The sequence below is a fragment of the Physella acuta genome, unplaced genomic scaffold (genome assembly GCF_028476545.2).
Source record: "Physella acuta isolate Inbredline_101_S28 unplaced genomic scaffold, ASM2847654v3 ptg002399l, whole genome shotgun sequence".
NCBI classification, from domain to species: Eukaryota; Metazoa; Mollusca; class Gastropoda; family Physidae; genus Physella; species Physella acuta.
Window position 1 is genome coordinate 25,001 of NW_026733888.1, and position 14,509 is coordinate 39,509.

The 14,509-nt window shown below is 33.0% G+C and overlaps 2 protein-coding genes across 2 annotated transcripts in view; one reads left to right on the forward strand and one right to left on the reverse strand.

Moving 5' to 3' along the window:
* LOC131933199 (uncharacterized) overlaps positions 1–610 on the reverse strand; it is a 6,745-nt gene extending 6,135 nt beyond the window's left edge. The window contains exons 1-2 of the mRNA XM_059289994.1: positions 490–610; positions 1–14 (exon numbers count right to left, since the gene is read on the reverse strand). The exon at positions 1–14 is cut by the window's left edge and continues 83 nt beyond it. Of these exons, the coding sequence (XP_059145977.1) occupies positions 1–14; positions 490–509 (34 nt within the window). The 5' untranslated portion in view covers positions 510–610. The remainder of the gene's footprint in view (positions 15–489) is intronic.
* A 604-nt stretch (positions 611–1,214) lies between these two features.
* On the forward strand, positions 1,215–13,788 carry LOC131933197 (uncharacterized). Its single transcript, XM_059289993.1, has 10 exons — positions 1,215–1,274; positions 8,890–8,944; positions 9,130–9,220; positions 9,305–9,364; positions 9,697–9,724; positions 10,180–10,251; positions 10,713–10,823; positions 11,061–11,134; positions 11,260–11,380; positions 12,285–13,788. Exons 2-10 carry the CDS (start codon positions 8,907–8,909, stop codon positions 12,425–12,427), a joined length of 738 nt encoding a protein of 245 aa, XP_059145976.1. The 5' UTR covers positions 1,215–1,274; positions 8,890–8,906; the 3' UTR covers positions 12,428–13,788.
* Positions 13,789–14,509: the final 721 nt, after the last annotated feature.

Below are 14,509 nucleotides of genomic sequence, written 5' to 3' on the forward strand. Positions count from 1 at the left end.
TTATAATATCCAACCTGTAAATAAATATTGGTAAATTGTTACGTTTAATGATTTTGTTAAGAAATAGCGACAGAAAGAAATTTTTTTGATTGTGTGCCAGTACAATTTTCCATGTAGCTGTTTTTTTTAGATTTTCCTTTAAAGTACCTGCTTAAATTCGTTAAGACCCAACTTTACAGATTCCATCATTAGTTTTATTACTCTAAATACTTGCTTCGAAGTAAACAAAGGGCTATTTTAAGCTTCGCTTTTTATTGTATTGCACATTAAATAAATACATGCCTCTTTCACGGTAAAAAAACATTTTATGATTTCGTTTTACACAACATTGTGTATTTATTTCACGAGACAATCTATTAAAACTATACTTGAATAGACAGACATCAACTAAAGTATATTTATCTAGATAACACCCGCAACATGGAATAGTTTTTGCTAAACCATTTCAAAATGCTTAAATAAATCAATTACATAAAGATTTCCGCTTACCAGTTTCTATTTTCGTCCATTGTAGACTGTGATTAGAACAGCACTGATCAATGTTTACAAAAAAATCAGCGCTTCAATAAAAAACTTTTAATTTCTTGCGTTATATGCTCCCCGCCATAGGTATCGTTGTTTCTAGAAAAAAAAATGTATGTTGTTAGTAATGAAATCGAACATTAAAGTTAATAAAATAAGTACATTAAAGTAACACTTATGTAGCATTAATTGGAGTATATATATATATATATATATATATATATATATATATATATATATATATATATATATATATATATATATATATATATATATATCCCTATACGTTTCATAACTTAGCAACTGCTTAAAAAATTGTAGAGTTGCTTGTCTTTAATGATAGTTTTCGATTCCGGTACTTGTGAAAATGAAAGTCAAACAGTCAAAATATTAAAGCTATACACATAATTATACTACGCTTTAATCAGTCAACAAGCAATAACTGTAGTGTTTGTTTCCTCCATTCAGAATATTATGTGTTCACCAGAAAAGCAAGTCGAGTTTGAAATAATCTTAGCAGACAAGTTCTTTAGTAGAGTGAAAGAACTTTGGCCGAGTTTTTCCTTGCGATACGTAGATATCGTAGTCACGCTCCAATTCTGATTTGTTGTGTTAACAACATTTCAGCCTAACAACCTACTGTGTCTGTAGGTTGAATGTATTCAGGAAGTAATATTAAAGTTTTATATGTTTACGTAGTTTAGGTGACATCAGTTATTTAGTTCGTGCTGCCGCTGTTTTGACTGACAAAAGTAAGTAAAACAAAATGATTTAACTGGTTTTGTTTTAATTTGGACAGATTCTTTTAAACATTATCGCTATCTCAATGTAGTCACGGTTAACTTTGTTAACACTTGGAAGGAGGGTCATTTATCCTTTTTCCTTGGGGGTGGGGGGAGGTGGGGGGGTTGGGTCGATCATAAATGACGTCACACTTGTAGGGGGGAGGGATTGTCTGTAATTTTGTGACATGTGTGTGAAGAGGGGAAGGGGGTTCAGATGGTGTGACGTCACACTTCTGCATTAAAAAAATAAATGTTAGAAAACGAATTTTAGCCGTTAATTCGCGTTTTAGAAAACTGTTTTAATGAATGGTTATAGGAATTGATATTGATTAAAATACTGAATGTTCGGATAAGATTTTGTAAAAATATCATATTCTAAGAAAAATTTAACTGCAATTTAGAGGTGTGCGTGTGTGTGTGTGTGGGGGGGGGGGGGGGTGTAACGTGAGTTAGGTACCCATCGGAGTTCGGTGGACTCAGGGACGGTCTACTGACTTGAACCAGGATTCGAACTCGAGACTTACGGGTTAGCAGTCCAGCTCTCTACCGCTAGACCACTCCGTCTCATAAGATACAAATAACTCAATCTATCATTGATTATTTTATTATACTTCTGCACATCGAACTCCAAGTCAGCAACTGTTCTCTTTTATCCGACGACTTGTTTGGCTAGTTCAGATTTGGCCTGTGGCTTACCACTCTTCCGACCTAATTGCATGCGTACTAAATCCTAAATAAAAGGTCTCAACTACCTCTGCGTGAAGGTCAAGGTTTTTTTTGCTAGCGATCACGCTGTACCTGCGTGTCATAACATGTAAAAATAATTCAAAAGGTAACCTATATCAAAGCAGACCAGGACTTGGATCGATTTTGGTCCCTTATCAGTCCATATATTATATGTCAGTGTTGTTAAACCGTGTGGTGCAGGGGCGGATTAAGCTTCAGTGGGTCTCTTGTGAAGCATTTTGGGGTCTTTATATACATATAAGGGCAATATATATATATATATATATATATATATATATATATATATATATATATATATATATATATATATATATATATATATATATATATATATATATATATATATATATATATATAAAGATGTGTCGTGAGGAGGGAGCGGGGATTGCGGATCGCGCCCGGTGGCACCATTAGGGGGGAGGGGGATGACACCGTGACGTAAAAATGTAACTATAAAGAAAACAATGCTACACCCAGCTGTATTAACAACGAATATAGATAAACATCACTAATATTACATGTGGACACTTTGAAGCTTTTACCTGGGGGGGAGGGGTAGAGGAATGACACTGTAACAATACGTATTTCTTGTTGGTATGACAATACGGTCGTTATTGTGGGTTCGTTTATCCAAGAATACGATCAACAGTGCTTTGTAACTTCAAACTTTATTTACATAGATCCATAAGAAATAATAATGATATTCCACAGTAGAAAAATGACAAATAAATTTTTTTAAAGCAATGCCGCCGAAACGAAAAACTGAGCCACAGCTATGGACTGTGTTTGTTTTATATACATTGTTATGTACGAACATTGTAAAACAAAATAAAGAATTTCAGAATCTTGCTGAATTGTTGTTTGTTCCTGAGCCAGGATACCAAATTTGGCTTGATTATCTCAAACGGCTCAAAAGTTATAGGCAAAGTTACAAGCAGATAAGTGAACATTAGTTTGGGCCTGGGAAATCGGGAAATGGAATAAATTAGGCCAGGGAAGCCTAAGTCGGAAAAACATAGTTTTGCAATCTTGTACGTATGTGTGTATATGTGTGTATGCGTGTGTGTCTGTAAACACGATAACTTGAGTAGCGTTACATCTAGGTTGATGAAATTTCATATATAAGTATAATATCAAATTTGTAGTTCTGCATAAATTTTTCTGCGATTTTCGGTATCTGGAAGTGGAACTTATTCTACTTTGAATTTTTCAAAAGCCTATTTCTTAAGTACTGTTTCAGATAGATGAACGGAATTTCAAGTATAAGTAAAAGATCTACATTTCTGCCTTCTGTCAAATTTTGAGTAATTTCCGTTGCCCGGTAGTGGTAAATTACGCTCTTTTCTGATTGCTGAAAAAAAAAACCGCATGTACTAATAATATTGCGCTCTATTTTATACACATATTGTTTGGAATTCACTTGGTTCGCAATTCTTTTTTCTACGAGATTCTATTCTATTTTAAAAAGTAATTAAAATGAATTTCAAATATTGTCTATATCCCGAGTTGCCATCCCCTGTAGTGTTATATAAAAATATTCGAGAAAGTTTAGGGGAGATTACTCCCGGCAGGGGCGGAACTACAGTGCCGCCAGACCCCACAATGCGGGGTGGCCCACGCCATTTAGGGGCCCACGGCCGACACTAATAGTTTTATTTAAGTTTTTAAAAAATCTAATTTTCTTGCAATTTTTGACTTGATGTTTTTATGTAAAACGATTACCATAGCTGTGGTTTGATTATCTTTATTCTACAGATACCAGCAGTGTTTCTTCCAGACTTTTTTCTCCGAGGGGGGGGGGCACTTGAAACTTTCGGGGGAGGGGGGGGCGGTAGACTTTCTTTGGGGGGGGGTGGGGGGGCGGACACTGTTAAAAGTATATATTCTCTACATAAATTATATAAATTTCATTTCGTTCGGGTAGGGGGGGGGGGGTTTAGCAGATGCCTGGAAGAAACTCTGGACACCATCCCCACGCTCTTGTATATTCTTTTTTCCCTTTCTTTTTAAACCACTGTGAAAGCCAAGTCCTCTCTCTTCTACAATTAAACTTAATAAAGATAAGCAAACGTTCAAACCTCTCCCATGACTTATTTCCCTTTTTTTTAAATAGTCAAATTGGGGTGCTCATAAGCTCCTTTTAATAGATTTGTACTAAACAAATTAAAAAGCAATTACTTCTCTTACTAAATATTTTTTCATAAAATACTTACTAAAGAATGACCTTGTATAAAAAGGAAATGTATTTAAAATTAACAATATAAATACAAAAAAAAAACATAAACATAATCCTAACACGAGACACCATTACTTCTACAAAGATTTCATGTTTTATATTCTTTTGGCCAGATAGATGTTAAAAGAACCCATAGCCGATAAAATGAAACTGATTTTCTCAAAACACATACATGCACTTACACTTACACACATGAAATGATTTAGTAATTTGTTTTAATTGAAAAAAAACCCATTTCATTTCAAAACCCGACCAGGCCAGCAAGGAGTATCCTATGCTCGGTTCGTATTTTGGTTTGTATATATATATTTATATATATATGGGGGGGGGGGGGGGGGCAAAATTTTTTTTGCGGGGTGGCCATTTTTTTCTAGTTCCGCCACTGACTCCCGGTTTATTTATTTCGTTTTAGCAGGTTACTCATAAGGTAGACAATATGGAGTATCAACTTTGCCAGTTATTTGACTTGTAGTAGGGTCTAAAACTTCTCGGTATTATTGGAGCGGTCCCGAATAGCTCTGGTGTCACTTGCCCCATAGACCGTCAGGTTTGAAAGGGAAACTTTACTTTAATATCAACAATAATGATGGAAGGATTCTCGTCAACGCGTTAATATCCATTGACACTAAAATTACTTAACCTATTTTTCAACCTTCCCAATAATCTACTACTTGCTATTAAACAACACTTTAAAAAAAAATGAGATGAGGTTTCATCAAATAAGCTATGTTCCCACACAAAGATACCAAGTAATTTACGTTTTCTAGGATTTCAAAAACGAAAGTCTTATATTTTGGCTTCTAGAAAGTATGTACTATTTTTTTTTAAACGACCCAATTAACTTTGTCATAGTGCTTATCCTGTTTGTGTCAGGTCGCTATTGTTGAAGCTGTAGTCAGCTTACGTAATTTAGGGTAAAACGAAAATATCATCGGGAAAACCCGTTGTAATTTGCAATTTCCGAAGAAAGATTACACACAAGTTCCCCGGGCCTACGCAAACCATAAATAATGTTTAAACAGCCCACATAAACCTGAGTCAGTGTGACCAAATATTGGCTACTAGAATCTAGCCAATAATTAATAAGTAAACAAATAAGCAAATGCAATGCACAAATGAGAGTCGACATTAAAACTAAAACAAGTTAAATATGTTGCGAGTAAATCAAACTCACACTGATTTCCACTATATTAACAGTTAACACAGTCAGTGTGAGGTTTTTGATTGATTAGGGATTAATTAGACATCACTAATATTTATAACAATAAATAAAAATAAATGTGAAATTACCATTTTACGTTCCAACAGGCCCCTAGATACGTTTTGATTTTACGTAGACCTATGACTGTAGTCTAACTCGATGAAACGTGGAGAATGTTTGGGTTCGAAACAGCCGGATATAAAATAAGTACTAGGCCTATAAAAATAAATATTGATTACCATTGAGAACAGCTGGATAAATTGGCTCAGGAACAACTCTGTTGTCAGACTCTTGTTGACATACTAGTGTCATTACAGGCTGCCGGCTAAGTAGACCAAGTACTAGCCTAGTAGTAGGCTAATAGGTCTTAAGAAACAAGACTATGTATATTCCGGTGATTGTAGATTTAAATCTCCTAGATCTAATTATTTTAACAAGCCGATATTCTTGCGTATCTTGAAAGTTGAGCTGAATGCCTAGGGGGTTGATTATGATGATAAACACTTTTTAATACACCTGGGCGGGTAGGCCCGTAGTACACACACGTAATTATTACGTGGCATTTATGCATCCATTTTTAACACAGGCCTAGAGCAGTTAATTTTTTAAATAGGCATTAAACTGGTGTGTAGTGAACGTTTGTGTGTGCTCTCGTTTTCAAACAATTATCCTACCATGAGTGTTAACGGGCACACATCTAATAACTCGACTGCAGATTTAAATAATATGGAATTTTGTTATTCTGTAACTGCCAATTTTGAAAGTAAAATTGGCAGTTACAAGTATTTTATTCATATTTGTGTAAGGTACGTCCAAAGATTTAATCCACTCTACGACATAATTTAACATATTTACTTAAAACTTGAGTTATTTCTTAAATTTCCAATATTTTAAAAGGGATGAACAAAATAACAATACTTTATTTAGTGCTACTTCAGGCTTAGCGTCACAAGGCTCTGGTACTGAGCGTACCGGGTGATACCGTTTAGGGAGTGACACTAAATTTTAGATAAATGGTAGATCTATAATTTACGTCAAAACAATATTTTATCCAGTTAAAAAATAGTAAAACAGTTTGATGGAAGGGTGTCACGAAACAAAAAAGGCAAAATTGTTGGAGAAGGGGTGTAGGGGTGGAGTGATACTCACCACATCGGGTGCAGAGTTTCTTCCAGGCATCTCTTCAGCGGGCGGAGTCCCCGCCCCCTCCCCCCCCCCCCCCCCAGAAAAAAGTCTACCACCCCCGAACGAAATGGATGTTTAGAAAATATATACATTTAACCATATCCCCCCTACCCCGTCCCCCCGGAAACTTTAGTCCGCCCCCCCCCCCCCCCCGGGAGAAAAATGTCTGGAAAAAAACCTGATCGGGTGACAAACGACTTAAAGACGCCAACGCGGCTTCATAGAAAAAGTAATAATAGCCAGCAAATTAAACGCCCCAACATACGTTTAGGGGAAAAATCCGATTTTTCTTATTGTTATAAATACATTCTTTAAGTATGAACCAGTGGCGTAGGCAGGGGGGGGGGGGGTTAGGGGGGTCATAACCCCCCCCCCCCCATAGACCCCTCGGTATATAGAAAAAGTGTGAGGGGGGGGGGGTGCAAATCGAAAGTTTGAGGGGGGGGGGGTGCAAATCGAAAGTTTGTCCCCGGGTAAAAATTGGACCCTCCCCCTTGATACGATCCTGGCTACGCCACTGGTATGAACAATAACAAACTATTAAATATCTCTAAAGTGTAAGTGGGTAAGTTTTTTTTAAAAAAATGAGAAACTGTGACGTCATAACCATGCGTTTTAACAAGTCATCTTTTAACTGATTAACTTTTGTTTTTTAGTTTCAATATATAAAATTATTAATTTACCTAATCTTTGCCAAGTTCAGTGTTTATTATAGAGAGGAACATCTGTTCCGAAATATAAAGTTTCACTTTGTGGTGTAAATGTGCTGATATGTGAAGTCTTTTTAGAGTGTTGGGAAGCGATGTCTTTCTTTCTTGGGGGGAGGGGGGGGGGAATATATGGACCAGGACCATCTCTATTACTATTAGATGCGTGACGTCATTTATAAACTTCCCCAACAGCTAAAAATAAATATTAGCAATAAAATCGGATTTTCAAGAAACGGAAAAAACAAAAACAAAAATCCATACCATAGGGGCCTACGAGATCTAGATCTAGATGTAGATAAATATTACATATTAATGTAGAGTAGAGAAACTGCCTAATTTTAAGAAACTTTAAAAAACTTATTTCATAATTTTTGTTAGGCTAATTTGGATTAGCAGATATTTATAGTTTTTGTGTCCGTTTTTTATTATAAACAAGCTAATATTTTTTTCGCATCGACTGGGCTGTATTAGTGTATTTATTTAATATTTATTAAAATTTATTTAGAATCTAGTTGACGATTCATTTTAAACAAAGTAAGTGACAGTAAGTCTTAGTTGAGTTAGTACTCTTAGAGAATCCTTAATAATTGTTAATTGTTGGCCTTATACTGGCGTAATACTGTAATAGCCTTATTTATTATTATTTAATATTTATAATAACCAGTACTGAATAGCAAGGCCATAGCCATAGTCAGTCAGTTACTATTAGTTGACTATTAGTTGACTCTAATACAAAGGAATCTTTCCATAGAACAAACTCTGCCCAAGAACTAAGTCTCTATATTGATTAAAACTAAAACAGTCAAACAGACATAGATCTAGACTAGGCTTAATAGGCCAATTTAGCTATTTTATTTGTCGCTTCGTGTATTTTATTTTATAAACACTACCGACATAAACAAAATAAAAAAAAAACAATTATGCGCTTAATTTTTATTCATTGTAGTTTAAAGTTTATATATATATATATATATATATATATATATATATATATATATATATATATATATATATATATATATATATATATATATATATATAAAGTTTATATATATATATATATATATATATATATATACAGCTCTTATTTTTTGGTTTCCAGACGTCACGCTTTTTTTGACGATTTTACCCCCCCCCCCCCACTCTCCTCCCTCAGGCGTCGTCACAAAAAGCCAGACATCCTCCCTAAATGACGTCACACCTCAGCCTACAACCTTCCCCCCCCCCCCCCCCCCCCCTCAAAATTGCTATTGAATTTTTCTTAAAACATTGATATTTTTCCAAAATCATTTCAGAACTCAGAAACAAGTGATGCCACACCATCTGACCCCCCCCCCTCCTCCCCATCATCACACACCGTCACAAAATTACGGATCCCATCTCCCCATACGAGTGTGACGTCATGTATGAACGACCCCTTACCATCCATTACTTACATACAATTTCCTAGTAGCATTATTTATTTGACATAGCTTCTCTTAATTTTTAAAACGATAATTTCAGAGCACATACATTCTATCATGGACTTGAACAAGCACCAAGAAAAGAAGTTTCAAATGTATGCTTTCAATTTCACTTGGCTAAAAAGCATAATATAATTTCTTGTAAACTAAAAAATTTGATTTGTCTTATTTCTAAAAAGATATAATGGAAATACTGTTTCCTTTTTTTTTTCAATACAAATTTTAATGAAATAGTATTTTAGTTCATAACATTTTAATAAACGCTATTAATTTATTTCAGATGTCGAATAGTAATCTCAACAACATCTTTTATTTGTTCTGCAATCGCCCTATCAATAGTAGTAAGAGATTTGAAGAACTTGTATACCAAGGTAATGAAATGTTGTTTTTTTTAAATTATTTTATTAAAATAAACAATCCTATGAGGAAATTCATTATTGATTTTTTTTCTGAAGCTTGAAAAACACACAGATACTATGGAGTGCTCAAATTGTCAGGATAACTTATTTCACAAGGTAAGTTTTAAACTGTTGTTACAATCTTAGTTAGTTAAAATTAACAGTTTCCAGATAAATGACAATATAGTTGAAATAAATTATTGTTTGGTTTATATAGGTGGTAACAGATACAAATATGGTTGAAATACATTTCTTTAGGAACAACCCCACTTTAAAAAGATTCTATTTTAAGACTAAGATTAATCAACACAGCTGAATTCAGAATCAACAAGAAAGTTTGAATAAAAAGTATTAAAAAAAAATAATAATTGACAGTTGTATTTTTAATAAATATATGGATTTTTTAATTCTTATGTAGCAATTTAGTTAATAATTGTTTTCCCTTACAGTTTGATGGCAAAACAAAACCAGTGCACGGTAAGATATTTTAATTATTCATGCAGTTTATTGTCATTTGATGTCTCTTTAGTCATACATGCCTATTTCTTTCTTTCCTTTAAAACTTGTAACTATGCAGTGACAGTGTGTACCTGTTTATTTGACTAATGGAACATTTTTCATCATGTTTAACTAATCCATTCCTCATATGCATCTAAATGATGTTCTCATTCCTTGCCTTGAATTATCCTTATTTGCTCCATATATATATATATATATATATATATATATATATATATATATATATATATATATATATATATATATATATATATATATATATATATATATATATATATATATATATATATATATATATATATATATATATATATATATATATATATATATATATATATATATATATATAGGTCTATATTGTTCTTATTACAGTGTTACCAGATTATTCATGAAAAAACTTTCTATTACTTTAGCCGCCACTACAGAAAATCTAATTACACCAGTAACTGCTCATGTATCAATCACACAGGGATTAAAACATCAAGGTTGGTTGAAGAGACATCTCTCACAATAACACTAAACAATATTATACTTTAGGCAAAGGATATCACAGTCAGCACATCAATATCATATACATCACTTAAAAAATCAGTGTTTGTATTGTTATGTTGCTAACAGTTGTTTCTCTAATCTATACTGTGCATGAGTTTTTTTCACTTATATGTTATATTTAACAATTGGTTCAACTGTTAACATTTCGCTTTATTAAAAGTATACAAACTCATTGTATACAGTTTTGACATCCCCAACAACAATGTTCTATAAAAAATTCTCAATGAAATAATCTCTTAAAACAATAAACTTCAATGTTTCAAATGTTAACTAAGTTTGTTGTCTTATAATTACAGCATTAAAAATTCTAAAGAATTTACTTAAAATGTTTAGGCCTATGAATATTGATATGAATATTCTGTTTTAAGATTAATAACATTAATATTTATTTCAGATCTTTCGTTTAGCAAAAACCATGTTGATCTTGAGATCAATCTGCATTCACCTGCAAATCATTTTCGCGGTGTCGTCATTCATGAAAATAAAATAATTATTTTACATTCAGGTAGGCCATTGTATTTGCTGTTTATGTTAACAAAAATCTAACCATATAATAAAATAGCCTTTCTCATCTCCAATGATATATATTTTCCTGTAAAATTTTGTTAATATAAAATAATATTATAATTTATAATAAAATAAATTTTCAAACACATTATTTAGTGAGCATATTATATTTTAAAGTTTATATTTAAAGTTGTAAACATATGTATTTAATAATACCTGTCCATTTTATTTTCAGGGTTATATTATTTATATAGCAGCATTGACTTTAAACCAAATTCTACAAAGTCTTCAAAAGACTTTACTTACCAGGTAAAGTTTGTTTTATTTCCAATAACAACTTGAAAATAAATACTATTTATAAAGTAGAAGAGGCTGCTAATTTTGTTTTGTAATGTTATAGTATAGGCATAATGAGTTTTTTTTAAATTTGACAGACATGGTTTCACTATGTCCACAAGTCTAACATAAACAATCCGCATCGGTCAGGAGTTTTGTTGAGGACAGTCCACACATGCTGTCCTGACTGTGTGGACAGTCGCGAGACAGCATACACAGGTAAGAATAATTTTAAATTTTAAAACAAAATGTCAATATTGTTAACATTTATATAGTTTTTGGATATCATATATGATATATTATTGTATGGCATGGCGAAGTGGTAGAGCACTAGGCTGCTAACACAAAAGCCTAGAGTTCAAATCTGGGTTCATGTCAGTAGACCGTCCTTGAGTCCAGCCAGCTGTGATGGGTACCTAACACATGTTAGAGAAAGTAAATGCACTAGGCAAAGTGCTGACCACATCTTCCCTTCATATACCAAGGTCAATAAGCATATGAGCTTTAATTCATATGCACAATAGATTGTTAGGTCTAGAGAGGAATCTTCACTATTTTTTTTAAAAATATATCCATGTAGGTGTTCTATGTAAATATTTTAAAATCTTTATTGAGGCAGATAAAGTTAGCTGGTTGGACGGTCATTTTAATAAAAACCTCAGAACAATAAGTTTAGAGATATGCAGAATGCCATAAGATCTATTTTAAAATGAAGCTCAATTTCTGTGAAAAATTAATATAAAAAGAATTTAATCCATTATGAACTACAAGTGTGTGTGTGTGTTTGGGAAGGGGGGTGGGGCGCTGAGGTTGATGCCACACAACCTCACTTCTTAATTTATAATTAGATATTGAGCTCATGCTCCGACTTACAAGTGAACCATTAGTTAAGTCATATATTTAGGCCTATATATATATATATATATATATATACATATATATATATATATATATATATATATATATATATATATATATATATATATATATATATATATATATATATATATATATATATATATATATATATAATTAGGCCTATTTATATGTGTATTGTTGGCTTATATTTTTATTTAGATTTATATGGGCCCTTATATAAAAATTACACCTTTGTATATTCCAGGTGGAGCATTTTACCTAGAAGCAGGAGACACCATCCAATCATGTGTGTCTGTTCAAGGTGTGGTCTCCGTCGATGACCGTTCATCCTTTTTAGGGCTGGTGATGCTGAACAGCCAAGAAAGCACGGCAGACGAGGTACCCTGACAAGTGAAGCTAACGTGACTATTCTGCCAACGCCCTACCCTATAGATCTGTTAGCCTATAGGCCAGCATTCTATAATTTCACTATGATGGGTACCTGACCCAGGGAAAATGAAGGCGGGTGCAAGTAGTGTTGACCAGATTTTGCCTTCAAATGCTGTTAGCGCTGAAGCAGGTGAACTCTATGCCATTCACAATATCAACCGGTGGTTGAAAGTACACATTTTATACAGGCCTAAACTATGAGTGCTATGTGCGCTAAACTTAGCTTACCTGCCCCAATCATTTTGGTATAATTATATTTATAAGATATTAATATGGGACAGAGTGGCCTAGCCCTAGAGAGCTAGACTGCTAACCCGTAAGTTTCGAGTTCAAGTCAGTAGACTGTCTCTTAGTATACACAGAAACGTCCTTAATATATAGGTAAAGAAGGGCACTAAGAGCTACACTTTTTGGAACCTGTACATTTTTAAAGATTTTTTCTAATCCAAGTATTTTCTAATATTGAAATTAATGCAAAATTATTCTAACACATCTTACACAATATAAAAATAATAATAAAGGCTATTACATTTACTTTCAAGAGTTAAGATTCTTGGATCTAAAAAGGGAAGGTACTAACTAATCTGCCTTGATGCTTTCCCCTGATAAGCCATGTGTGCTATACATTACATAACATGACATGGACATGAAAAATGTTGAGGGGAGAGCATTTGTACTGATTTCCCCTTTGTTCTCCTTGCTGGACCCTGAGGGCCATAAATTACATAAGAGGTGCTATCTCTTGTTGGCTGGGATTATAAATGACATAAAATGAATCCTCTGCTTCTCTGTTATGTTATCAAAGAACAGCAGTGGTTGTTACCTCCGAAGTAGATTAGCAGTGTTATTGGGGGTTTTGTGGGGGTGGGGAGTTGATCGGGTCTTAATACCAAACGGCTCTTAGTGCCCTGCTTTCCTAATTGTTATATGTTATTTTTATTGAGATCTGGATCTTAAAAATGTGAAGTGTTGCTTTATTATGTTATACATGTGCTAGACGTACATCTTTAGACAAAGTAAATATTGTTTAGTTATGCTTTGATGTCAAATTAAGGTTGGGCAAAATGTACAGATAAGTGGTAACCGATCACTATGTAGGCCCACTGATGTTTTTAGTAAATATATTTGAGAGCTGTATAGAAAGTATAATTTTATATTTTTATTAAAATAGCGCTATTCAACATTTCATTTGAAATTGGAAATGTTTTTGTTTGGTATATTAACATTTTGTTACATTTGGTAACAATGCAACCAAATTTATACATTATATGTTTAATGTAATTATGTTTGTCTTATTAAAAACAGTATTAACCTAGGCGTAATTTGGCTAAGTGTTTAAACCATTTATTCCAGTTAGTAGCCTATTTTTTAAAATAAGAAAATTCTTATTTGGTTTATTTTAATTTTTTTTTTATCTTAAAATATTTAAACATGGTAAAACTAGTGTTTAGAGCTCATGATAAATTCATTTGCCTAAAAATATTTTGCTTAGGCCTACATTTATAAATATCCACCATGTCAGAATTAGAGTTAACAGATCAACGTTGAAAAATCGATATTTTAAAAAATCTGGCAAAACACATGCGTTTTAATTCTTATTTTAATCATGTTGATCAAGCTTAATTAGCCCAATAAAAGTTGATGCCAGTTCAACATCTACTAGCCCTTGACCTGATAAACAAACTTGAATTGCCTCCCCTTGTTTCAGGTCGAACACACCACCTAGAAGAACACAATAATTTAATACCTCATTATTATAGTTCATGATGGATGTTACATTTTTGTGAGATTCGATTGTTATGAAATGTTTTATTAAACTCATTGATTATATAAATATTCATTACTTTTTAACAAAGTAATTTATTTTATTAAGTTATTTTACAAAATTATTTCAAAATTCCACTGTTACGTCCCTTACATGTCCCCTGCTTGTGTGTGTGTGTGTGTTGTGTGCTGGAACGACAGGTACCCTCCCTGTGGTGTATAGTTGTAGCCCTTGGTTGAGTGTGTTTACATGGAGCAAGAGGTGTTCACGTGAGG